Source organism: Nomascus leucogenys, chromosome 25, assembly GCF_006542625.1.
Source record: "Nomascus leucogenys isolate Asia chromosome 25, Asia_NLE_v1, whole genome shotgun sequence".
Classification (NCBI taxonomy): domain Eukaryota; kingdom Metazoa; phylum Chordata; class Mammalia; order Primates; family Hylobatidae; genus Nomascus; species Nomascus leucogenys.
Window position 1 is genome coordinate 28802093 of NC_044405.1, and position 25909 is coordinate 28828001.

At 54.2% G+C, this 25909-nt stretch overlaps 1 protein-coding gene across 5 annotated transcripts in view; it reads left to right on the forward strand.

Annotated features, from left to right (window-relative positions):
* AGPAT3 (1-acylglycerol-3-phosphate O-acyltransferase 3) overlaps nt 1-25909 on the forward strand; it is a 121259-nt gene that overhangs the window by 77793 nt on the left and 17557 nt on the right. Inside the window, exons 1-3 of one of the 5 annotated variants that reach the window (XM_030806364.1) lie at nt 17674-17688; nt 17783-17865; nt 24801-24970. In XM_030806364.1, the coding sequence (XP_030662224.1) occupies nt 24809-24970 (162 nt within the window). In that variant the 5' untranslated portion in view covers nt 17674-17688; nt 17783-17865; nt 24801-24808. Of the gene's footprint in view, nt 1-16713; nt 16940-17415; nt 17866-24104; nt 24971-25909 lie in introns of those variants that run through there. The other 4 variants (XM_030806361.1, XM_030806362.1, XM_030806363.1 and 1 more) reach the window with 4 other exon arrangements.

Below are 25909 nucleotides of genomic sequence, written 5' to 3' on the forward strand. Positions count from 1 at the left end.
CCTGGGAGCTTCCGCAGCCTGTGGGCTGTGAGGTCCCTGTTGATCCTGTTTGACCTGGAGGGCCACAGAGGCGGCTTGGTTTTTTTTTGGGGACAGAGGTGTTGAGCCTCACAGTGGGTGCTGGGCCTGTAATGGGGCGATTCTGCATTGGTGGCACCACAGGTCCAGGGAGGCCTCGCCAGCTCCCTCCCAGAGCAGGAAGGAGGGCTGGCCACCACGTGGCCTCCACTCACCAGGAGCTTGGGAGTCTGGCATCTTTCACGAGGCGCTCCTGAAGCACCTCTGCCCACCCTGCGTTTGCCACACTTGCCCAGGCACCAGGCGATGGACAGCAGGGAGCCCACGATGCCAGCTCTTCCTGGAGACGCCCACCCCCGCGGTGGCCATTGGTGTTCAGTGTGTGATTCTCTGAGCCTGGGGTTCTGGACCAGGAACCCTCTGTGCTCGGTCCACATGAAAAGAGCGGCTTCCCGTTCGTCTTCAGAGACCTGCTGTTAATGGGCAGCGGGGGCTCCGAATGCTGAGAAAACCCCACAAGTGGCAGCTGGATGCCTGGCCCTGCAGCCACGCCTGCCAGTGGTCACCCTAGGGTGCAGCAGTCACCCTGGACTGCTGTGGTCAGGTGGGGTCTTGTCTTTAGCCCCCTTCGGCAGCTCACTTGGCGGGAGGAGGGTGGCAGGGCGGTGCCATTGCCTCATCTGGGCTCAGGGAGACCCTGCAGGACCTCTGTTCTGTCTCCCATCACCTGCGTTTTATACAGAGAAAAAGCTGTCCTGGCAGCCCTCAGAGCCCCTTGCCTGTTGGAGGTGGAGGAAGACAGGCCGCGGAGCCTTGTTCATCTGGCATTTCCACAGCAGAGGGAGGGAGGCCCGCTCCCCAAGGCCGGGTGGCCAGAGTGCATGGTCATGCTGGGATATCATTCTCTTTTTTTCTTCTTTTTTTTTTTTTTTTTTTTTGGGGCAGGGGAATGGAGTCTTGCTCAGTCGCCCAGGCTGGAGTGCAGTGGCGCGATCTCAGCTCACTGCAAGCTCCGACTCCTGGGTTCACGCCATTGTCCTGCCTCAGCCTCCCGAGTAGCTGGGACTACAGGCGCCTGCCACCATGCCCGGCTAATTTTTTGTATTTTTAGTAGAGACGGTTTCACTGTGTTAGCCAGGATGGTCTCGCTCTCCTGACCTCGTGATCCACCTGCCTCGGCCTCCCAAAGTGCTGGGATTACAGGCGTGAGCCACTGCGCCCGCCCGAGCCATCATTCTGTGCTTGTAAACCAGAAACCTCCTTCCTTCCTCCTGCCCTCCCATAGGATTTTATCGATCGCCTACTGTATACCAGGCACTGGCTAAGCCCTGCACGCACGGTGGTGAGCAGGCAGTCCCCACTGTCCTGGGGCTCGATTTCCCAGAACCCTCAAGAGAAAGCCAGTCCTCAGGGGTCAGCAAGTTCCACGTTCAGCTTCGGCTTTCGGCCATTCCCGCCGCCAAGCCACGCTGAGAGTCTGCTGGGGCACCTCGGTTCCCTGCGCCCGGCCTGCCAGGCCTCGGCCGCCACGGCCTGCGTCACAGAGGAAGGGGGGTGCAGCTTGGAGTCGGGGTGGGGCGGGCCTCGTGCTGTTGGTGTAGGATGGGCGATGGCAGTAGTGGCAGCTTATTACCACATCAGGAGAGGCCGGAGCGTTTTCAGCAAGGTCAGAAGCCTGCGCTGTGTTTAAAATCAGGGCGAGACGGAGACAGGGCGGGAACGTTCTGCTGCCTAAACCACTTTCCCGCCGCGTCTTTCACCTGGAGTGGAGGGGCAAGTGCCTGGGCCCGGTGGTGGCAGCTTCGGGAGGGTTCCATGAGGCTGCCTTGGGAAGCAGGGGTCCCGGCGGAGCTGCGTGTTCCTCTGGGACCCCTCAGGGCAGCAGCATCCACTTCAGGCGCCGCCTCTCTAAGGAGCCACACCTCCCTCTCGGGCCAAGTGTGAAAACGAGCCACAGCGCCACATGTGCCAGGGCCCCAGCATTTCACCCACGTGGCAGAATCTGTGCCCCAAATGTCACAGCCCCTCCCCTCTCAGAAATGCAGGCTGAGTGGAGGCCCCGGCCCACACCACTCTGGAGCGATGGCTGTTTCAGGCTCCAGGAGGCCGCCGAGTGGTTCCCAGGCTGGCCCTGCATTGCAGCTGGGCAGGGGCCACACGTCCCTCCCCCGTGGGCCCTGGTTGCCTGGAATCTGGAGCAGAGAGAGAGAGGGAAGATAACAGCGTGGCCTGTACATCGCTGCCTGTGGGCGCTGGCGTCGCTGTCCCCGGGCGCTGCCTGTGGACTCCAGGACACTCTCTTTCCTGGAGAGGAGGCCGCAGGAGTCGGTGCGGGGCAGATCCGGGTGGCCAGCAAGGCCGCCCCTCCTCCTAAGTGGCACTGATTGACAGGGGAGACAGACAGAGGCTTGTTCCCCAGAAAAGCACGGAAAACCAGGCTTGTTCCTCAGACAGGAAACGGATGTGCCAGGAGGCAGGCAGGGGGACAGCTGCGCCCGGCCTCTGTGCGGTGGGATTATTAGGGACGAATTCCAGAACAAAACTTGGGTTTCATCTAAGCTTTTTGGGGATTTGGGGAAAGCAGAAGAAAAGAGGGAGCCCAGGAGGAGGTGAACACACCGTGCCAGGAAATGAGGAAAAGCTCAGATGTGCAATGTCAGCGCTTTTCCATGAATCGCCTCTTACCTCTAGAACAGCAAGTGCAGGAGGCATCCAGGTGCGGGGGGGCCACGCGCCCTCAGGGGCTTCCCTCCCCAGCCCGCCTGGAGCATCATCACTGACTCGGCTCCAGCAGGCAAGGGTCCCTCGGGGTCCACCACTGGGATTGACGCCAGCAAGTCGGACCCTTTCTCAGAAGCCCAGAGGGAGGGCAGAGCCGTAGCCACGGTTTGGAGGCATCTGCTGGGCTAGTGCACATTTTAACAGCACCTGTGACAAGGTGAGGCAGCATGGGTGGCCCTGCAGGTGGCGGTTTGCATATGTACACATCCAGCCAGCTCCGTTTTCCAGTCTGGGGACTATGGTGACAGAAAGTAAAAAGGCTGCGATTTGGCCTACGGGGTCCCGGGGTCATCCCGGGGTCGCATCTCGGCTACTAGGCTTGGGGGTTCTGTGTGCGATTCCAGGGGAGACACACAGCCCGTTGCACACCTGACAGCTGTCACCCTAAAGAAAATTCGGCTGAACTGTGCGCACTGGGGACTGTGCAGCATTTTCATTCCCGTTACACATTTCATTTCACTTCACGTTTTATTGGTCTGAGTAATGATTTAGAAACTATCTTTTACTTCAAAATGTTTGTGCATCTGAGATTTTCTCAGTTTATATCCGGACGGGGCGCCGTAATGATAGACAACGGCCGAGGTGCAGGGAACCCTGGTTCTGTGGCTCAGGACAGGTCCGACCTTTCTGAGCCCCATCCCCGCAGAGAGCCCCCTTCCCAGGCACTCATGTCTTGGGTTGCCGCTGGCCCTGTGAGGTGACGCTCTGCAGCTCTTGTGCTGTCCAGGCCAAGGGTGGCTGTTCTGAAACCTACTCAGTTTATTCCATCTTGAATCAATGCATTTTTTCAAATCCTTGCCTCAGGGTGCCTGTTGAATGACAGATGTGGCATTTGAATCTGTAAATAATGAGTACACCTTTATGGTCCAGGCACTCTTTGTTTAAAACATTGTGGAATGCCTACATCATCTCAGGTTTGCACAGGAGCTCAGCATTGTCAGGACTCATCCCCAGGCAGCCCAGTGGGCACCTGGTGGGGGCTGGACAGAGGTCATGAGGAGAAGCCAGCAGGAAGGTGGGCCCTCCACCTTGTCCCCGCAGGACTCCCCTCTCTCCCCAGACACACTCGGCCTCCGCCAGGACTCAGGGGTTCCAGCCGAGCTCCTCTTACCAACAATGCCCCGTGACTGCCCCAGGGACGGGAGGGCTCAGTGCCATTCCCCTGCAGGCCCTGTCTCTCCCCAGCTTCCAGTTGGTTGTCCTGCAGCCTCAGGTCTCTGATGGGATGAAGCAAAGTCGAGAACTTATGGTTTGTCTGGCTTTATTCTTGTGAGAGTGGGAGTGACAAGCTCTCTACATCCCCAGCAGAAACCAGAATTCCACCTCCTACGTAACTTTGTAAATTGCAAAATATAATGAAAAATGCATGAGGCCAGGCACAGTGGCTCACACCTATAATCCCAGCACTTTGGGAAGCCGAGGTGGGTGGGTCACCTGAGGTCAGGAGTTCGAGACCAGCCTGGCCAACGTGGCAAAATCCCTTCTCTACTAAAAATACAAAAATCAGCCAGGCGTGGTAGCCCGCACCTGTAATCCCAGCTACTTGGGAGGCTGAGGCAGGAGAATCACTTGAATCCAGGAGGCAGAGTTTGCAGTGAGCTGAGATCATGCCACTGCATTCCAGCCTAGGGGACAGAGCAAGACTCCTTCTTAAAAAAAAAAAAAAAAAAAAAAGTGCATGAGACATTGATGACCAGTTTAATGAATAAGTATGCAGCAAATGTCCATCTGTTTCTGTAGAGTAAAAGTTGTTATTATAACGCATAGTTCATTGTAAGAAAATTGCGTCTAGGTCAACTTAGCTGTGACTGTTTTATGTGTGCGTGCATGTGCGTGTGTGTGTACATGGGCGTGTGTGTGTTTTGGAGTGTGGTCCCCACAAATCTGCCACCCTTGGAGAATGCTCTTCTGCCCTGGCGCATGGCCGTGCCCTGGTGTGGGAAGCGCCCGCTGTGTCCTGCAGGCCCGCAGACTTGTCATAGGTCCATTGTGCAGTCATCAGGCCCTGGGAGCTTTCCGCATCCCTCCACCTCCCACCCAACATCACTCTTGGGCCAGTGAGACCGTCACAGCACCCCAGAGGAGACAAATTCTGGAGCTCAGAGAGCTGGGGTAGGTGACGGGAGGGTGGGGGGCTGGAGGTCCTTGGCCAGCAGCCTTCCCATCCCGGGCCACCAGCACCCTCATCCTCCCCTCATCCTGCCCAGTTCCACCTCCTCCCTGCCCTCTTCCTGCCAGGGTTTGCAGCTTACACTGGCAGTGATGCAATGGCAAACACGACTTGGGGAAATAACTCTAGGACCCTGGGCTTTAGTTCCCATTCCCGGTGAGACAGTACCTGGCGGGGAGCTTCTCGCCCTGTTCAGAAGTGGCCTGGGGGCCCTGGGGCTACTGATGCAGCCCAAAGCTGCAGTCAGGAGAACGTGCGGCCATGTGGGTCTCATAAGAGAGGCCGACCAGGGCTGCCCGGGCGGAGCTTCTGTTTGGCCTCTACCTGCTGGAGTGACGCCCCCAGCATCTCCAGTGAGGCCTGGAAACGTCGCAGTCTCCTCTTCACTGAGTCCAAAGTCACTTCCATCTCAGGCCCGTCCAGGGTCTGTCGGGGCCGTGATTCTGAGATGAGATTGTTTGCTGAAGTGCTCCATGGACTCTCTTTCAGGAGTGACGTTGTTCTTTTAGGAACTTTAAACAGAGGTGGCATGTAACGAGTGTGGACTAAGAAGCCATGCTGCTGTTTCTTTTCTTTTCTTTTTTGTTTTTTTTTTTTTTGAGACAGAGTTTCAAAAAAAAACTGCCTCCCGGGTTCAAGCGATTCTCCTGCCTCAGCCTCCTGAGTGGCTGGGATTATAGGCGCCCGCCACCACACCCGGCTAATTTTTTGTATTTTTGGTAGAGATGGGGTTTCACCATGTTGGCCAGGATGGTCTCAAGCTCCTGACCTCAAGTGATCTGCCCACCTTGGCCTCCCAAAGTGCTGGGATTACAGGCGTGAGCCACCGCGCCCAGCCTATGCTGGCTGTTTCTCACAAATGTATATCGAATATGAGCCATTGGCTTAGAAAGCATTGATCAAGCATCTGTATTCTATGCCCGGCCCACGTGAGTAAGAGTCATAGCTGTCGATGATGTAAGGTGTGTTTTTGGCCAAAGGTAACAGAGATAGTGTTTTAAACACCATTACCTCTTGTCTTCCCCGCCTCTTGAAGAGGGCAGCTGCTGGTGTGACCTCAGCTGCTCCCCAGACCCTAAGGGGACCTGGGACCTTCCACCTTCTACCAACAGTGTTGGTCTTCTGTCCTCACGCCTATGGCTTCACGCTCCCACAGTGGCTCCTGCACCTTCAGACACCGCCTCCTCACCGAGGGAGGGAAGAACGACAAAGGGGATGACCAGAGGTATTTGTTTCTTGTCTTAGGAAAGCAAAAGCCTCCCTTAAATCCCCTGCAGACTTTTCCCTGGCTGGACCCAGGGCACATGCCCATCCCATCCCTGGATCACTTGCTCAAAGAGGGGATGGGATTACCTTTATGGCTTAGATCTGGGGCTGGGCTTCCCTCCCATATCCAAGGGTGAGCGCTGCCATAATGGCAGGAGGTTCTGTTACCAGCAAAGGGGGTAGTGGCAGGTAGGTAACCCGCAGTGACTTGCATGTTGCAAAAGGCGGGGTTCTGTTATCCAGAATTGGAGTAGTGGTTTTAAGTATGTCATATAATTATACCTTTAAATCCATTGGTTGAAAAAATAGGCAATGCTAAAAGATTCTCATGAACCTAGCAGTGGTTTTAAGTTAATTTTGTATTTTATTTATTTTATCAGTATCTAAGTACAATAGAAACACAAATACAATAGAAATGGAATGGATCACGTGAGATGTGTGTTGTTGACTAACCTGTAGTCAGTGCTTCGTGCACATGGGATCCAAGTCCCCAAACAGTGGCTGCAGATCCACACCCTGCTCCAGGTGTTGAGGTGCCCCAGCCAGCTGCTCCTAGTCAGTGAAGCATTGACTCTTTAGTCTCAATTGTTGGTCTGCATGTCTACTGATAAGCCAGTACTGTGCTATTTTAATTATTGAGGCTTTCTAGATGTTGTAATGTATTTTAGGGCTATTTTCTTGTTCTTTTTCATGATTTTCCTGGCTTTTCTTTCCTGTTTAGTTTTCCATATGAACTATAGAATCAGTATGTCTAGTTCTGGGGCTGGTGGGGAGCTTTTGCTATTTTAATTAGGATTCAGTTATATATTTAGGTTTATGTATCATTTATGTATTACTATCTAACAAACCACCTCAAAAACAACAACCATGTGGGGGGCCCTCAATTCTGTGGGTCAGCAATTTGGGTTAGGCTCAGCAAGGTGGTTCTTCTGCTGGTTTCCCCTGGGGTCATTGGAGTGGCTGCTGTCAGCTAGAGCTGCCTGGAGAACCTCAGGTGGAATGGTACATTTCTGGTCCATTTCTGCTCCATGTGGGCCCACCTTCTGGCAGGCTAGCCCAAGCCACCACCTCTGATGGCCGCAAGGGTGTAAGGGAGTGGCAAGGCTCTGAAGACTGGCTTGGAAGTCCTGTGATGCCACTCCCACCACATTCTATTGATGGGGTGAGCCCTAAAGCCAGCCTGGGTTCAAAAGGGTGGGGAGTAGAGGAGTAGACTCTGTGTCTTGACAGGAGGAGCTGCACGTTGCTAAGGATATGTGTGCAGGGAAGGGATGGTTGCAGCCTGGTCACATGGGGTTTTTCCATTTGTTCATCTCTGCTTTTGTATCTTTCAAGATGTTCTGTGGTTTCCTCATAGAGGTTTTATTTCCTCCGGAGCTTGTGTTTAGGTATTTTCTCTTCCTTACTGTGATCTGCACTCTCCTTCAAGGTACCTCCTGCTTTTATGTGTTCCTGTGGAGGGGTGATCTGCTGGGCCCCTCTCCTTGGCTCCTGAACACACACGGGGATCATATACCCATATCCTCCCAAGCTGTAAGCACTTGCGCTGGGCTGCGAACTTGCATCCTAGTTGCCATAGAGGACAGCCCGGCCCCTAAACTTCCAGTTCCCCCCTCTCCCACCTGCCTGAAAGGCAACAGCCAGGCAGTCTTGGAAGCCTTGTTTTGAAGGTGGTGGAGCCTCCAGAGCCTGGGCCCAGATGACCACGTGAGACACAGCCGCCAATGACCTGGAGCCATTAAGGGGGCAAGAGATAAACTCTGTGATTGTCTTGGTCTCTTCTGACTGATTCGGAGGCCACTGCAGTCTGCATGTTGTACATTATTCCTGTCAGCATCACTATCAACTCTAGTTTCTGTTGTAGTGGATTTGGATTCTCCTGGGTATTGAGGCTACACAATCGTCTGCACAGACTGAAAGTTTCACCTCCTCCTGCCAGACTTTTAGGCTCCTGCTAATTCCAGATGCTGTTAAGGTTGGGCTGGCAACGATTTCATATTTTTCAGGCTTATGAAAAGATAAGGTGGTCTCTGTAAGTGAATTTACCCAAGAACTGAAGTTTGCCCTTTAAAACTCAAAATAGGATTGTGTTGGTTTCATCTAAAATTCTAGTTGAATGCTTTGTAGTATCTTCACTGCTTACCAGACTTCTCAGATAATGTGGTGACTATGACGCTGCCCTCTCTCAGCATTCAGTGTGGGCCACAGTCACTGCATTGTGCCCTCATGCGTGACGTCAGAGAGCCAGCAACCATGCCCCCGGTGCTCAGTGGCCTCCAAGGGGCCTCAAGTCCTGGGCTCGTTTCTGCCCCAGGTAGTGCTGTCAGCAGCATGCCTGCCTTCTGCAAGCCCCTCTTCCCCGTTCCCCAGCCTGCACTTCCAATGAGCTGTGGGCCAGGAAACCAGCCCGTCACACTTGTCCACGCTGCGTTTAAAGTGGGAGGAAGGAGGACCCAATGCAGGGCCCGAAAAGTCCACCATGAGTGAAGTCTCTTTCCTTACAGGACACCTAGGCTGGCTTCTCAGAAAGTGTGTGCAGTTTATTTCTGGGTTATTGGCAGTGTTCTGATTAGTAAACGTTGCCACCTAAATGAAGACCCTTTGAGATATCACTGCGTCTCTCCTGTTCCTGATGGTGGACTTTCTCCTCCAGCGTCTGCTGACAGTAACAGTGGAGATTTCCCCAGCACACCGAGAGCCAGGGGCTCACTGCAGTCCCCTCCTGTGCAGCTGGCACACAAGGCCCTTCTGTGCCACCAGCTCGCAGGAGGCCAGGTCTGCTCGGCCCACTACACCAGAGCACTTGGGTGCGGGGTGGGTGGGACAGAGAAGAGGAAGGGGGGAAGGAGGGAGCTGACAGCCGTTTCTCAGTCCTCCATTATGGACTTGGATTTGGATCACTGAAATCCATATGGATCTAAGAAGTTATCTTTATCCCACAACTCAGAACTCCTGTCTAGAGCATCAGAAATGATGTGCTTTTGGCATCCTGAAATGTCTTTCTCCTCTGCCAACTGCTGTCTGCTGACAGCTAGCCTTGCTCTCAGAAGGGCGGCTTGGGCAGGGCAAAGGGAGAATTCCAGGGTTTGGGAGCATCTGCGGATCCCAGAATAGTTGCCAGTGGTGACATCTTCTTCCTGGACCCCAGGACCCAAGGACAGCAGGTCCCATCCCAGCTCTGTCCAGCTCCTGCCCCTGCACAGAGCAGGACGCTGGCTGGGGTGGGCACTCTGTGGCATTTTGGGAAGATGGTGCTGTATTTCGGAGGCTGTGCCATCTCCTTTGGGGGATTTCAGCGCTGGTGACAGAGGCATGAAAGGCTCATGGATAGAAGAACTGGTGTTGACCCCTCATAGAAACAAAGTTGCCGTCCTATGTGTGCAGAGAAAACCAGGGACTCCTGTGTTCAGAAGGAAGAAATGGAGGGGCCTGTTGGGCCTGGCAGCGGCGCGGAGGTCTTGGGCTCGGAACTGTAGTTTCCATTCCATAAAAAGGTGTCGTCGGAAAGGTTGGGGTTTTTGGCAAAGAAGGGGGGTCTCTGGGGAGACTGCGTGTGGGTGAGAGCCTCTGCCTGGCCGGTTTTGGAGGAAGAGGGTCACAGGGACCAGCGACAGGGAGGAGGGTCGCATGCTGCAGCAAAGGATGTGGGGCAGGCAGGGGGTGGGCTGGATGGCGGAACGCGGGGATGGGCCCGTACCTCTCCAGAACTACGGACCTGGGATGAGGCTGCCTGTGAGTGCGATTATGCTGTGTGACGGCACCAGAGGCGGGGATGCAGCTGCAGCTTTTGTTGTCCTGTGGTCCTGGAGGCTGCAATCTAAGGTCAAGGATTCCTTCTGAGGCTTCTCACCTGGGCTCTGACTGCACGCAGTCTCCCTTTTTCATAAGGACACCGGTCAGATGGAATGAGGGCCCACCCTAATGATATCATTTAACTTAATTACCATTTTAAAGGCCCTGTCTCCAAATAAGGTCACATTTCGAGGACCCGGGCATTACCTTTGTGGAAGGAACTCAGTTCACCCTAACAAAAAGTGGCAGAGTTGGGTGTGGGCGTGTGGGGCTGGGTTCTGATTGGCAAGCAGTGCTCTGGCCCTGCCCAGGCAGAGGCAGCCTCGTGCCTCACCTTTGCTCCCCTGATCTAAGAAGGCGCAGACCCCGGTAGCTTGTGCAGGGGCCAGGACAAAACCCAAGAAGCAGCCATCACGCCCCAGGACCAAGACACGCTGGTGCCAGGCTTGCGGGCGACCTAAACCTGTTGTTTAATAAAGACGCACTGACACGAGGCTTCTGGGCAACCTAAACCTGTTGTTTAATGAAGGGGCTCAGAAGCAACTCAGTGTCCTTGGTGTCTCGGTGGCATCTGAGCAGCCATGAAAAGGTGCCATGGGGACTGGAGAGGCCCACTGTCACACCTCCCAGCCCCAGCCCCAGAAATCAGCTGGAGCCCCTGAGGTCCCACCCCTGAGGTCCCACCCTGTGTGGCTTTTCTATCCCAGGTGTTCTTCAAGGTCCCTGGGGTGCTGCGGTCAGGGTGTCAGTGGTGTCACCATCACCAAGTGAGGGGAGGTTCCACATCGCCGGCCAAGTGGCTTTATGTGCCTCCAATGGGATATGGCAGGAAGCACCCAGCGGCTCTGCCATGCATCCTTGACCAGAAATGTTGAACCCGAGTTAATTGTGAGGAAACGGACAAATCCAGGGTGTGGGGCACGCTGCAGAGAGCTGCCTCAGCCTCTTCAACACCATCAGGCCAGAATAGGCGGGGAGTGTCTCGGGGAAAGGGGACAGAGAGGCATGCCATCCAAATGCATGTGTGTCTTCCAAGGGGCCCTGCATCCCCAAACCTAGGAAGGTCATCTGGGACAGTTGGTGAAATGGGAACAGGGATGGGATGTTTGGCAGTATTCCATCGGTGTTCACTTCTTGGGTGTGCTCATGGCGTCCTAGTGAGCAGGCTGTCCTGATTCGTAGGAGATGTGGATGGACATGGGAGGGAGTGCCATGACGTAGCCCCGGAGAACTTTTTAGCTCAAAGCCTGTGCATAAGAAATATGCAAGTGAGTTTTAGATGGTCATACATATTTCATTGCAGAATATTAGTTTAGGGTGATCAATAAAAGACTTTCAAGCCTACTGTTAAGCAAAAGAGACTTTTAATATATTCCACAGTGATACAATCCCGTGGAAGAAGGGCAGTGGGAATGCAGATTCCAGGAGCAAATGGAACGAAGCCAGCTGTTCAGAAGACCTTTTTTTGTGGGGTTTGAAAACAGGTGCCAATGGTGGCTGTCAAATCATGACGGCGTTTAGGTTCTACTGGCTACATTGGAGAGAAAGAAAAACACTGCACTTTACAAACTCAAAATCCACAATATGCCAGACTTTACACCCCTTGCATATTTAAACTCGGGCTTAAAAATGTAGAAGTTTGCCGGGTGCAGTGGCTCATGCCTGTAATCCCAGCACTCTGGGAGGCTGAGGCCAGAGGATCACTTGAGCCCAGGAGATCAAGGCTGTGTGAGCCATGATGGTGTCGCTGCCCTCCAGCCTAGGTGATAGAGCGATATCCTGTCTCTATAAATAAATACAGGAAAAATAAGAAATAAAAATGTAGACGTCAACTTCACATTGTCTGGGGATGCATAATTTTCTAAAAATTGCTCTAATGGGCTCACGAGCAAATGCTCTTGGGGGCCACGGAGTCCAGGCCCCTCCCAATGCTTTCCTACTCTGCCAGCCCAAAGGACTGTGAAGCTGGAGGCAGGGACCGGTGTGGCTGAGCAGGGCACCTTCCTCACCATCACCCTTCTGCAGGGAGGGAGGCGGCCTCTGCCTGCTGCCGTTGGAGGTTTGCGCAGTCAGGTTTATCAAGGAGGTCCAGGGGGGCTGGGTGCGGGGAGGTGGAACAGGGTACCTGCGAGGTCTATGAGTGAGACTACACTGCTGGCTGGACAGAAACATGGCGATGACCCAGGGAAATGGTGTTGGGCGCTCTTGTGGGGGCAGGCGGGCGGGAAACCCCCTGAGTTCCGCTGGCTGGAATCAAGCAGGCGAACAGCAGATGTTCCTCAGAATGGAGTCTGGTCCGTAGTAAGTGATGAAGACGTGTGTTTTGACTCCGTATCCAGGACCTCCAGGAGGTAGAGGTTGATGATCCAGGCAGGTGGCCTTCTGCGAGGAAGTACGTGAGAAGGCTGTGGGCCATGCAGACAGCTGGGGGACACTGTCCCGGGTGTGACCTTGGGCCACACAGCAGGGTGGTGGACTTGCTGCTGGAATTGGGCTCCAGGGCTGAAGCCAGTCCCTCTGATCTGACATTGGTCAGCTCCATTCACCCTTTTTGGGGCTTAGTGCCGCAGAGACTTCCTGTGAGTGGAGCTGGACCCAAGACACCAGAGTTCTGGGGGCACTGAGTGCTGTGTGGCACCCGGGCCAGGAGAAACATGTACCAGAGTGCAGGCGTGGGCTCTCCAGGGAGTCTCTGCATAGACTTTCTAGCCCAGAGGTTCAGGTGATGGACCAGGGACTGGCCACTTTATGACACCAAGGACGGTTGATAAAGTGGATTCTCAAGGGGAAGCTTCATCCACACAGAGGCTGGGACGTGAATGTGCATCACGGCTCTGTCTGTGGCCCCCAAAGGCTGGGCGCCGGCTGCCTGTCAGCAGGGAGCATATCACCGTGGCACGTCCACGCTGTGGGGGTCACTCAGCAGCCATGGATGCGCCCCTGGGTGCTGTCCCGGGGCTGTCTCAGAAGCACTGCGCTGGGCCGGCTGGGCCAGATGCCATGGGATTCTGTGTTTGTGAACCTCTAGAAAAGGTAAATTAACCTGTAGAGCTGGAAGTTTGATCTGCATTGTCAGGCTGGGTGGGGAAGGACTTGGATGGAAATGTTCCCTGTTGCAGTGTGGTGGAGTCACAGGCGGCTCAGCTTGTCAACACCCATAATGCTATGCACGGACACTCAGCAAGCCCATCTTAATCATGTGTTATTTATTCCTGGATGAAGTTCTTTTTTTTTTTTTTTTGAGATGGAGTTTCACTCTTGTCACCCAGGCTGGAGTGCAGTGGTGCGATCTTAGCTCACTGCAACCTCCTCCTCCCAGGTTCAAGCTATTTTCCTGCCTCAGACTCCCAAGTAGCTGGGATTACAGGCACGTGCCACCACACCCGGCAAATTTTTATGTGTTTAGTAGAGATGGGGTTTCACCATGTTGGCCACGCTGGTCTCCAACTCCTGACCTTGAGTGATCTGCCTGCCTCGGCCTCCCAAAGTGCTCGGATTACAGGTGTGAGCCACTGCGCCCAGCTGAGAATCTGATTTTTAAAAATAAACTTCATGACTGGGCACGGTGGCTCACACCTGTAATCCCAGCGCTTTGGGAGGTCGAGTTGGGTGGATTACCTGAGGTCAGGAGATCGAGACCAGCCTGGCCAACATGGCGAAACCCCGTCTCTACTAAACATACAAAAATTTGCTGGACGTGGTGGTGCATACCTGTGGTCCCAGCTACTCGGGAGGCTGAGGCATGAGAATTGCTTGAACCCAGGAAGCTGCAGCAAGCCGAGATGGTGCCACAGCACTCTAACCTGGGCAACAGTGAGGTAATCTGTCTCAAAAAAAAAAAAAAAAAAAATCAGATTCTTGTACTTTGCACCCTAGCGATGGAATCAGCAGGTCTGCTGTGGAGCCTGGGCGTCTGCTTCTCAGAGCATCACAGCTGATGTGCTGGCCCTCAAGCAGGCTTCTCGGGACCCTGGTTCTTCTGGGCCAGTGTGGAGTGATGTGTGCCCCGGGTGAGGACCGCCTGGTCTCCTGGGGCTCTGCTGTGTGCCAGATGGGGGCCAGGCGATGGGCTGCAGGGCGGCCCCCACCCTGTACAACTCAAGGTCTGGTCGAATACATCGTCTCTAGCTCGAGAAAGGCGTTCTGAAACAGCAAGCCTGGTCTGCCCAACGTGTCTGAGGCTCTGCTCTAAGGGTCCCCTGCCCACCCTGGGGGGCTGCAGTGTGTCTGGGCGAGCACTGATTTCTGAGCCTCGCTGGACTGGACTGGCACTGGCTCTACTGCTGACTCCCTGTGTGGCCCCGTGTGATGCACTAAGCCTCTCCGTGCTTCTGTTTGCTCACCTGTCACCTGGGGCAGTGATGGCATCCCGCTGGGGTTGTCCGAGAGTCTGGGAACGCGTGAGAGGTGTTCAACGCAGACCGTGGAACAAGTGAAGCCCATAAAAAGTGTTTTTGTTGCCCCCTTGTCTTTTCTGCCCTTTCTATCTAGGGTATTAATTTCCTGTTGCTGCTTTAATGAATCAGCCCAAAGTGTGGTGGCACAAAACAGTAAAACTCCTTAACCCCACAGTTCGTGGAGTCAGCAATTCAGGAGCGACTTAGCTGGGTGCTGTGGGGTTGCAGGTGAGCTGAGGCCAGGACTGGGCTCATCTGAAGGTTTGACCGGGGCCAGAGGGCCTGCCTCCCAGGTGGCCCCCTCAGGGGTATGAGGTCAGCCCGTTCCGCGTAGGCAGGACCTGCCGCTCACACATCCTTGTGATGTGGCCATCCTGGGAACAGAGCCAGGCAGAAGCTGTCCTCTCTGTGACCCAGCCTTGGCAATCATGTAGCACATTTCTGCAAGGCTGTTCATCAGATGCGATGACCAAGTCCAGGCCACAGTCAGAAAGGGAAGAGGACCCTCCACCGTTTGAGGGGAGGAGTGAAAGCATTTCAGGCCCATTTCTAAACCATGACCAGAGCTCTTGTCCCCACGGTTTCCGGGGAGCCAAGGGCCCAGTGTCTGGGAGAGGTGACTTTTAATGCCCCATAGGCTGAGAACGTCCAAGGGTGGTGGGAGTGACACTGGCATCTGTGGCCCCCGAGTGCCGTTCAAGGCAGCACCTGCAAATCCCTGAGAGGCAGAGGGCGGGGCCTGCACGGAGGGCACTCTGTGGAGTCGGGACAGGGGGTTTCATGGGCAGGTAGGGTGGGCGTCCATGGAGAGCCTTGCTCTGGATGCAAGAATGGCCACAGTGGGGGCAGCTGGTGGCGTGGAACAGGGGCCTCCCTGGGAATGTGGAGGGCCAGCTGGCGCCACTCCAGAGCCCGCCCCCGTGCCCACCATGGGAGTGCACTCAGTGCCCTTCCAGAGGACCAAGTCAGGGGTTGGCAGCACCGCCAGCCTGACTGCCAGGGTTTCCCCCTCCACACAGGGGTCGCGGGTTTCCCCCTCCACATGGGGGGTCGCGGGTTTCCCCCTCCACACGGGGGTCATGGGTTTCCCCCTCCACACGGGGGTCGCAGGGCCGCTCAGTAGCAGTGCTGCCAAGAGTTGGGGGCGGGGCACCGACTTCCCCGCTGAAACTGTGAGACGTGTGTAGAAGGAAAGGGGGAGCCGGTGGAGCCCCTGGGGAGTCGCTCCTTTTGTGCAGGAAACCAGAACAGAAATCTTTCAAGCTTAAAATTCGCACACGAGCGTGGGAGTGAAAAGCATCGATTCCCACGCCGAGGGCTTTGTGGCCTCCTGGCTCTGTTTGCAGAGATCGTGCAGTTTGGATCTTTTAAACGAGATACTAAATTAAATAGAAATTATGATGCCTTCCCTGCGAGTTAATCACTGTCAGTGTTTGGGTGTATTTCTTCTATTCTTTGTTTTTTCTTTCTGATTTGCATGGGAGAGTGTGTACGTGTGTGAGTGTGGCATGTTTGTGTGTATGGTGCGTGTTGTGTGTGTGAGACTGGTGCATATGAGTGTGCATGGGGTGGGGGGATGTGTTGCAGTATGTGGTGTGTGGTACAATGTGTGTGTGTGTGTGTGTGTGTATGGTGTAGAGGGTATGGGGCAGTGTGGGGCAGTGGTGTGGGATGTGGTGTATGTGTTTTGCACCGTGGTGCGTGTGGTTTGTGCTACAGTGTGTGTGGTGTGGTGTGTGCAGTGTGTGTGTGGTTTGTGGTGTGTGGTGTGGCGTGTGTGGTGTATGTGTGGTTTGTGGTGTGTGTGGCGCATGTGGCGTGTGTGTGGTTTGTGGTGTGTGTGGCATATATGTGGTGTGTGGTGTGTGGTGTGTGTGGCATGTGTGTGGTTTGTGGTGTGTATGTGACATGTATGTGGTTTGTGGTGTGGTGTGGTATATGTAGCATGTGTGTGGCTTGTGGTGTGTGGTGTGTGTGGCATGTGTGTGGTTTGCAGTGTGTGATGTGTGTGTGGTTTGCGGTGTGGTGTGGTGTGTGTGGCGTGTGTGTGGTTTGCGGTGTGGTGTGGTGTGTGTGGCGTGTGTGTGGTTAGCGGTGTGGTGGTGTGTGTGTGGCGTGTGTGTGGTTTGCAGTATGTGTGTGGCACATGTGTGGGGTTTGCAGTGTGCTGTGCAGCATGTGTGTATGAGCATGAGGCATGTGCGGGGTGTGCAGTGAGCAGTGCCCCAGTGTTCCCGTGAGGGTGTGGGCGTGGCCACCCTGACGCTGTCCCTGTCCCTGTCTTTGCAGGACAGCTGTCCTCAGCGAGGGGCCGTGCACCCGCTCCTAAGCAGCGCCATGGGCCTGCTGGCCTTCCTGAAGACCCAGTTCGTGCTGCACCTGCTGGTCGGCTTTGTCTTCGTGGTGAGTGGTCTGGTCATCAACTTCGTCCAGCTGTGCACGCTGGCGCTCTGGCCGGTCAGCAAGCAGCTCTACCGCCGCCTCAACTGCCGCCTCGCCTACTCACTCTGGAGCCGTGAGTGTCTGCCGGGCCAGTCCCTGCTGCCTGGGGCTCCCGTGGGGGTGGCGCGGGACCGTGGACGGGACAGCCGTGGGCTCTCAGGCAGGAAGTGAGGGCTGTGCAGGAGGCACCGAGGCCATCTGGCTGGCAGGCTGTAGGAAGGCACCCGGCTACCTCTTTGCCTTAGCTTGAGCTGTGTGACGTGCCAGTCTGACCATTCTGACCCACAGCAATGGCAGCTTCCCACGGTTTACCAGAGCATATGGGAATGTTTAAACAAACAAAAGTAAAGAGAATGTTGAGTTCTGTTTACCCGTTACCAAGCTCCAACAGCTCCCTGCATGGCCCCTCATGTGTCCTGCCCACACTGCGCTGACACCAGAGCATGCTGAAGCGTATTTCAGCATGCATCCCTGAAAGAAAAGGTGTCCTGCCTCCCTGCGTATCAAACACATGTGTAGCTGTGTGTCTGTCCATATGTGCCTCTGTGTGTATGTGTATTATACATAGAGAAACCGATCTTTACCTGTCATGTGGACAGAGACTCAGAGGCTTGGTAACAACACCCACTGTGGACAGGTAACTGCTCACACTGGGCGTCATGGGTTCATGAACAGGCACATCTCTGGAGGGTGGTTTGGCAGTGGCTGTCAACAGTTTAAGTGGTTGCAATTTTCAACTCAGCAATTCTACAGAATAACATGCAACCTACAGAGACGTGTGCAAAAGTGTGCAACTGGACAGGTGTTCTCATTTTATCACAGGTATTCTCATTATTGTATTGGTTTTATAGTAGCACAAAACTAGAAGCAACCCAAGCACCTGTCACTGGAGACTAATTATGCTGCACCCATACAGGGACCCTCTGTGGCCATCATGGAGAGCCTTCATCTTGCCCGTACAGTATTAAGCGAAAAAGGAAGGATACAGCAAAGTCCATAGTATGCTATGATTCATTCTGTGTCTTAAGAAAGGATGCTGTGTGTGTGGTGTGTACATGTGTAGAAAAATCCCAGAAGGGGCCGGGCATGGTGGCTCATGCCTGTAATCCCAGCACTTTGAGAGGCCGAGGCGGGTGGATCACCTGAGGTCAGGAGTTCAAGGCCAGCCTGACCAACATGGTGAAACCCTGTCTCTACTAAAAACACAAAAAATTAGCTGAGCGTGGTGGTGCACACCTGTAATCCCAGCTACTCGGGAGGCTGAGGCAGGAGAACTCTTTGAACCTGGGAGGTGGAGGTTGCAGTGAGCCGAGATCACTCCACTGCACCACTCCAGCCTGGGCAACTGAGCAAGACTCTGTCTAAAAAAAAAAAGAAAAAAGAAAAAAATCTCAGAAGGATGCCCGAGAAAACTGCATGATGCTGATATCCAGGGAGTGGAGAAAGGAGGGGATTCTTACGTTTTATTTCACACACTCATGCTGTTTCCATGTTTTTGCATGAGCGCATATACACTTTGTCTCATATGGGAAACGGTGGGCGCATAGACACTTTGTCTCATGTGGGAAACGGCGAGTGCAGACACTTTGTCTCATGTGGGAAACGGCGAGTGCAGACACTTTGTCTCATGTGGGAAACGGCGAGTGCAGACACTTTGTCTTGTGGGAAATGGTGGGCCTGTAACCTTGTCTCCACGATCTCCTTCCAGTTCAGGAACAGGTAGCACTGCTGAAAAGGCTGTTTATGTCAGCTAACTTTCCATGCCTGTGACACCCCACTGTCTGCAGAGAGACTAGTAACTCAGCCCTTAGACTAGCTTGTCTTAAATGTGTTATAGCTTCACATCCTGGTTTGGTTTTTCTCTTGTTTTTTTTTTTTTTTTTTTTTTTTTGAGACTGAGTCTTGCTCTGTCGCCCAGGCTGGAGTGCAGTGGTGCGATCTCGGCTCACTGCAAGCTCCGCCTCCCGGGTTCACGCCCTTCTCCTGCCTCAGCCTTCTGAGCAGCTGGGACTACAGGCGCCCACCACCACATCTGGCTAATTTTTTGCATTTTTAGTAGAGATGGGGTTTCACTGTGTTAGCCAGGATGGTCTCGATCTCCTGACCTCGTGATCCACCCACCTCGGCCTCCCAAAGTGCTGGGATTACAGGCGTGAGCCACCACGCCTGGCCAGTTTGTTTCTCTTTTTAAATAAAAGGCTGCTGCTTGTTTGTGTGGGAAGGGAGAATTGGGAATCCTATAATATAAAATATACAAATGAGTTATTCATGAGTATAACTGGATAAGATGAATACACACAAAACGGGCAAATATTAACTGATGAAAACTAAATTACAGACTCCTACTTTCTAGCAGTATTCTGAAGCTAAAATACTACAAAACAGCTAAATCCTGCCTGAAACTGGCTTTTTAATGCATTTCTAGGCTCACAGTAAGGAAACAAAAACCCCTCAGCTCCACCCTTCCACCAAATCCCTTTAGCAAAAACCGGGTGTGTGCAGAAATGGAATGTCAGCACTGCCTTTCAGGAGCCTAACCCTTGGGCAGCTGTAGCAGAGGGAGCTGAAGCTAAACCAGGACTCTTGAGCGAGGGCACGAGACAAGCTAGGGTAATAGTGACCCTTGGGTTTCAGCAGAGGCAAACGAAAGTACACTCTGGAGAAAGTCTCTCATTTAGGCCTGAAGAATCCCACAGATTAAGAAAAATTAAATATGAATTCATAATCAAGAATGGCAATGTAAACAGCAGATGTAGACCAAAGACCACCCACTGTGCCCCGACTTGAAAAAGAACCAAGTAGAACTGCTATCAATGAAAACTGTAGATATTTTAAAGCAAAAGCTTACAGACGGGTTTTGTATCAGATTAGACACAGTTAATGAGAATGGGTACAGAACCAAGTAGAACTGCTATCAATGAAAACTGTAGATATTTTAAAGCAAAAACTTAGACGGGTTTTGTATCAGATTAGACACAGTTAATGAGAATGGGTACAGAACCAAGTAGAATTGCTATCAATGAAAACTGTAGATATTTTAAAGCAAAACCGTATGGATGGATTTTATATCAGATTAGACACAGTTAATGAGAGAATGGGTACACCAGACATCAATGTGAAGAAATCATCCAGTGACAGCAAAGGAGGTGAAAAATGTGAAACAGGAGTGAAAAGATGTAAGGACAGAATGAGAAGCTTCATAAAATAGGGCTTTGGCCCCTGCCCCCAAAGGAGAGAACAGGAGAAGCCTCCTGGGAAGAGAGGATGCCTGAGGACCTCCTGAACCGACGAAGGCACGATTCTTCAGATGCAGGGAGCACATGTACACCAAGCAGGGCAAATGCACATAAATCCACACCTAGGCAGGCCCTGGGGCACCACAGACCATCAGAGACAAGGAGGGGCCGGGTGTGGTGGCTCACGCCTCCAATCCCAGCACTCCGAGAAGCTGAGGCGGGAGGATCACCTGAGGTCAGGAGTTTGAGACCAGCCTGGCCAACATAGTGAAACCCCATCTCTACTAAAAATACAAAAATTAGCTGGGCCTGGTGGCACGTGTCTCATCCCAGCTACTTGGGTGGCTAAGGCAGGAGAATTGCTTGAACCTGGGCGGTGGAGGCTGCAGTGAGCCAAGATTGCACCACTGCACTCCAGCCTGGGCGACAGAGTGAGACTCTGTCTCAAGACAAAACAAAAAAAAAGATGAGGTCTTCGAATCCCTGGAGAAGAAAGCTGGAGAACCATGCTGGACGGTCAGCAGTGAGGCTGACAGCAGATTTCTTACAGCAGGCAGCAGAGGCAGGAGAAGGTGGAAGATCCCCAGTATGCTGGAAAATCGCCGACCTAGCACCCTGTGCCGTTCAAGAGTACAAATGAAATAAAAAGTGGTAAACAAAAAAATGGGAGCTTTTACTGTCCATAGATCTTCACTTAAATATTTTTTAAGGATGTGTTTCAGTAAGAACAAAAATTATACAAGTAGGGTCTAATTTTCAAGAAAGAATGGTAGCCAAAGAAATTAGGAGATGGATGCATCTAAGCCGTATGTAAAATAAAAACAGTGCTCAGCCGGGCGCAGTGGCTCACGCCTCTAATCCCAGCACTTTGGGAGGCCCAGGTGGACAGATCACCTGAGGTCAGGAGTTCAAGACCAGCCTGGTCAACATGGTGAAACCCCATCTCTACTAAAAATACAAAAATTAGCCTGGCATGGTGGTGGGCACCTGTGATCCCAGCTACTCAGGGGCAGAGGCAGGAGAATCACTTGACCCTGGGAGGTGGAGAGTGCAGTGAGCTGAGACTGCACCACGCTCAGCTAATTTTTTGTTTTGTATTTTTATAGAGATGGGGTTTCACCATGTTGCCCAGGCTGGTCTCAAACTCCTGACCTCAGGTGATCTGCCCACCTCGGCCTCCCAAAGTGCTGGGATTACAAGCGTGAGCGCCCAGCCCAGGTTCAGATTTTAATGGTAACTTTGTTAAGTATAGGATAGGAAAAAAGAGAGATCAAACGTAACTTCCAAAGTATTAGAAAAAGATGAAGAAAGAAAAAAAGGCAAATCTCTTTTTTAATGCAAGAAAGTAGAAAAAAAAGCATTAAAATAAGGAATATTGAGGTATACATTAAGAAGATCAATAGAAAAATTCCCATATACTTGGGATGACCACAAATACACAAGAAAAGCACCTCAGTAAGAATGGAGATAATCGGCCTCTCCGTCTGCTGGTCTTGCGTGGGTGTGTGAATTCTGTCTGTGACTTGTTGGATTTGGGATGTTCTCCACTTAGATTTATTTCCATGAATACGTTTGTGGGAGCCCTTCTGCAGTCAGAGCTATGTGGAAGCCTTTTCCAGTTCAGGGGCGCATGGTGAGAGCAGGCCTCACGGTGGGTTGGTTGGTTGGTTTGTTTTTGAGACAGGGTCTTGCTCTGTCGCCCAGGCTGGAGTGCAGTGGTGTGATCTTGGCTCACTGCAACCTCACTGCCTCCTGGGCTCAAGCAGTCCTCCCACCTCAGCCTCCTTGAGTAGCTGAGACCACAGGTGTGCACCATCGTGCCCAGCTAATTTTTGTATTTTTTGTAGAGACAGGGTTCTGCCATGTTGCCCAGACTGGTCTCCAACTCCTAGGCTCATGTGATCCTCCTGCCTCAGCCTGCTGGGCTGCTGGGATTACAGGCTGAGCCACCGCACCAGCCACAGTGTTTTTTAATGACCCTGAACCACTGTTTTATTTTCAATTCTTCATTCCTGTTCTCATGCTTTAATGCCGGGTGCCTTCTTGCTGCCCATTTTGAACTCACTGCCAGTGTGTCTCTGCTGTCATCTGACCTGTAGAGCTATAGGTGCTGTGGTGAAGGGTGCAGGTTTGGAGCCGTTTAAACAGCCTGGCCCAGGCTCCTCACTCCCTGCTGACCTCGGTCAGGGCTTCAGTCTCTAAACCTCAGCTTTCTCATCTGCGGAGTACAGACAAAGCCACCTGCCTTTGAGCTGTATCGTAAAGCCTAAATCAATGTGCACAGCAAGTACACAGCAATGCTCGATAAATTGTTACTGTTATTGGGTGAATTTTAAGTTTTGTTTTTTTTGTTTTTTGTTTTTTTTGAGACAGAATCTCTCTGTTGCCCTGGCTGGAGCGCAGCAGTGCAATCTTGGCTCACTGCAGCCTCCATCTTCTGAGGTTCAAGTGATTCTCATGCCCCAGCCTCCTGAGTAGCTGGGATCACAGGTGCACGCCACCACATCCAGCTAATTTTTGTATTTTTAAGTAGAGATGGGCTTTTCCATGCTTCCTCAGCTGGTATTGAACTCCCGGCCTCAAGTGATCCTCCTGTCTCGGCCTCCCAAAGTGCTGGGATTACAGGCTTGAGCCACTGCACCCGGCCAGAATTTTAGATTTTTTAAAATCCGTGGTTGAAAAACAGGCTATGGCTGGCTTACTCATTGTGCTTTAGGGAAGCATATATTTGAGTGAAGGAAACGATAAAAGGAATTTCATGTCGGGCTTAGGCGCTGTCCACCCTGCAAGACAGTTTACAGATGCCTGTCCTGACAGCTGTCTGAAGTTAGCCAGAGTCAGCCGAGGGGTCCTGAGATCTGCTGAAGGCCGCCTTCGCGTGCCGATGGCGAGGGAAAAGTGCCACCTGCCCCTGGGCTTGCCACAGGTGACCTTTGGATGGGACCATTCTCCAGACAGCGCAGCCTGTCTTTCCAGAACACTCATGGGGAGTGTGCCTGTGTCTGGCTGGCGGTGTGGGCTCCCATTCAGTTCATTCCTCTTCTCCAACCCTCACCGGGCATGACCCTAAAGGCAGAGGTCTCGAGCCCTTGCCAGGGGTAAGCCAGTGGTGGGGGCGCCCCTGCCAGGGCAGGCCTGCTGTGGGGCTTGGTCAGCGGGTCTTCTCCCCACAAGCAGGATTTCCTCCTGTCCACTGCCTCTGCCCACAGGCGACCTTTCTCTTTTAAAGGAATTGGGGTCCCTTGGTGCCCCCACAAACCCTGAGTTCCCTCTCTCCTTTCTGCGTCCTTTCTGCTCGCCTGCATATGTACGTGGCATCATGACCCCTGGGAAGACACTTCCCTGCACCTGCACACTGTCTGCAGGCGTCTCTGGCCATCCTGGGCTGAGCTGCATGATCTCGGGTAGCGGCCCCTCGTTCACCCGCACAGGATGTCTTTGGAATTGGTCTCTAGTGTCCTTTATAAATAACTGGTAGAAAAGAAGCCCCAGGCGATGGCCTTGCAGAAAGCCCACACTTCAGAGCTGGGCTGGTGTCCAGCGCGAGAAGCCTGAGGCCGTCCTGAGCTGGAAGCCACGTCCTGGTTCTGTGGGGCCGTCCTTCCCGGACAACTGGCTGGGGGGCACAAGACTCTGGTGGCCGACAACAGGCCCACCTGCTTGGCTTCCCTCTTGTCCTTCCCTACACGGACCTCTGAACGGGATTCACTCCCTCTGAGGCTCGCGTGTGACAAAGATGTGCAGTTCTCACAATGGAACTCTTCAGCCCTGCAGTTCTCCTGAAGGTGAATGAGGGCGTCCCAGAGTCCCCATTAGGAGACAGACGATGTCGCGTTCCCAGCATCCCCAGAGTCCTCCCAGGCGCACAGGTCTCCTGCCTGCAAACAGAGCTCCCGGCACGAGCCCCTCCACACTTCCAGAAAGAGTGTCTTCAGCCCACCAGACTGGAGCCAGGGGAAGAGACCGAGGGAGGAGGCTCCAAGACCCCCTGGGTGGGGGGTGGGGGGGGGGGGGAGACAAGCACTCAAAGCCGGGACTGGCACCCCTCACATGCCAGCACCCACGGGATCAGGTGCGCCCTGCTGTCTCTGGGGGCCCCGCAGGCCTGTGGCGACCTGCCTAGCAGCAAGCCCCATAGAGCACCTCCAGCCAGCCTTCCTGGGGGCGGGCTAGGCCTCACATGGCTTTTTTTAAAATGTGGAAAACCAGCGTAACCCCAAAGCAAGTTTTAGGAGAAAATATAATTCCTATTACTCTGTCATCTATGGTTCCATTCCGCTCTTAGCTCTTCATTTTTCCCCACTGTCTGTTCTGCAGACATACAATGGTTGTATTCTGCTTCTTAATCATCTAGTGACATTTTTCATCTTCTGCACCTCTCGCGGGGCGTGGCTGTGCAGTACTCGGCCACACCAAGGTGCACGTGAGAATGGTAATTGGGCGTAAAGATCAGCGTCTCCATGCAGAGTGGCGGTTCTCTCCCTTTCTGCTGCTACCTTCCGTCTGTCTCCTCCCAACTGTTGCTCAGAGAAGGTCATTGCAATTTCATAAAACATACTCAATGTAAGTCATCAAAACTCATGTTTAGCAGAGACTTCCGCTCTGGACAAAAATACTGTAGGTGTCTCTTGCGGGCGCTCCCTGACCATCCCAGGAGGAGGGGTCCCACCGGTGCCGACGGCCTCCCTCTGTCCGCAGAACTGGTCATGCTGCTGGAGTGGTGGTCCTGCACGGAGTGCACGCTGTTCACGGACGAGGCCACGGTGGAGCGCTTCGGGAAGGAGCACGCGGTCATCATCCTCAACCACAACTTCGAGATTGACTTCCTCTGTGGGTGGACCATGTGTGAGCGCTTCGGAGTGCTGGGGGTGAGCGGGGACCTGGGGAGGGCTAAGGGTGAGCAGGGGGGGGGGGGGGGGGGGGGGGGGGGGGGGGGGGGGGGGGGGGGGGGGGGGGGGGGGGGGGGGGGGGGGGGGGGGGGGGGGGGGGGGGGGGGGGGGGGGGGGGGGGGGGGGGGGGGGGGGGGGGGGGGGGGGGGGGGGGGGGGGTCCCGGGGAGGGCCGGGGGTGAGCAGGGGGTCCCGGGGGGGGGGGGGGGGGGGGGGGGCGGGGGTGGGGGGGTCCCGGGGAGGGCCGGGGGTGAGCAGGGGGTCCCTGCAGGGCTGGGGGTGTGGGTGGTCCCGGGGGGGCCGGGGGGGGGGGGGGGGGGGGGGGGGGGGGGGGGGGGGGGGGGGGGGGGGGGGGGGGGGGGGGGGGGGGGGGGGGGGGGGGGGGGGGGGGGCGGGGGTGAGGGGGTGTGGTGGTCCTGGGGAGGGCTGGGGTGAGTGGGCGGTCCCAGGGAGAGGCTAGGGTGAGCACTTTCCAGGGGAGGTGCTGGGAGTGAGCGGCAAGGGTCCCAGGGAGGATCTGGGGGAGTAGGCGGGTGCTGGGGTGAGCAAGAGGGCCCTGGGGTGGGGGAGGTACTGGGTGGAGCAGTGGGGGTCCCAGCAGAGGAGCTGGGGGAGCCTTGGGTTTCCCAGGGAAAGGGCTAGGGGAGCAGGGGAGTCCCTGAGGAGGTGCCGGGGAGGCCCCTGGGGTCCGAGTCCCTGGGTGTTTCTCCTAGGGCGCCTCTTTGAGCTGGGCAGTGGTGCCTGGCTGGTTGAGGGGCCCTGGCCCGCAGGGCCTCAGCTGTCCCTGAGCTGTGCCCTCCTTTCTCATCATGGCCTTTGCCTTTGAGATGACCCCACCTGCATCCCTGCAGAACCACTTCCGTTAGCTAAGCTGCCTCGGATGAAACCTAAACTACTCCCCGATGCTGGCAGAGGAATT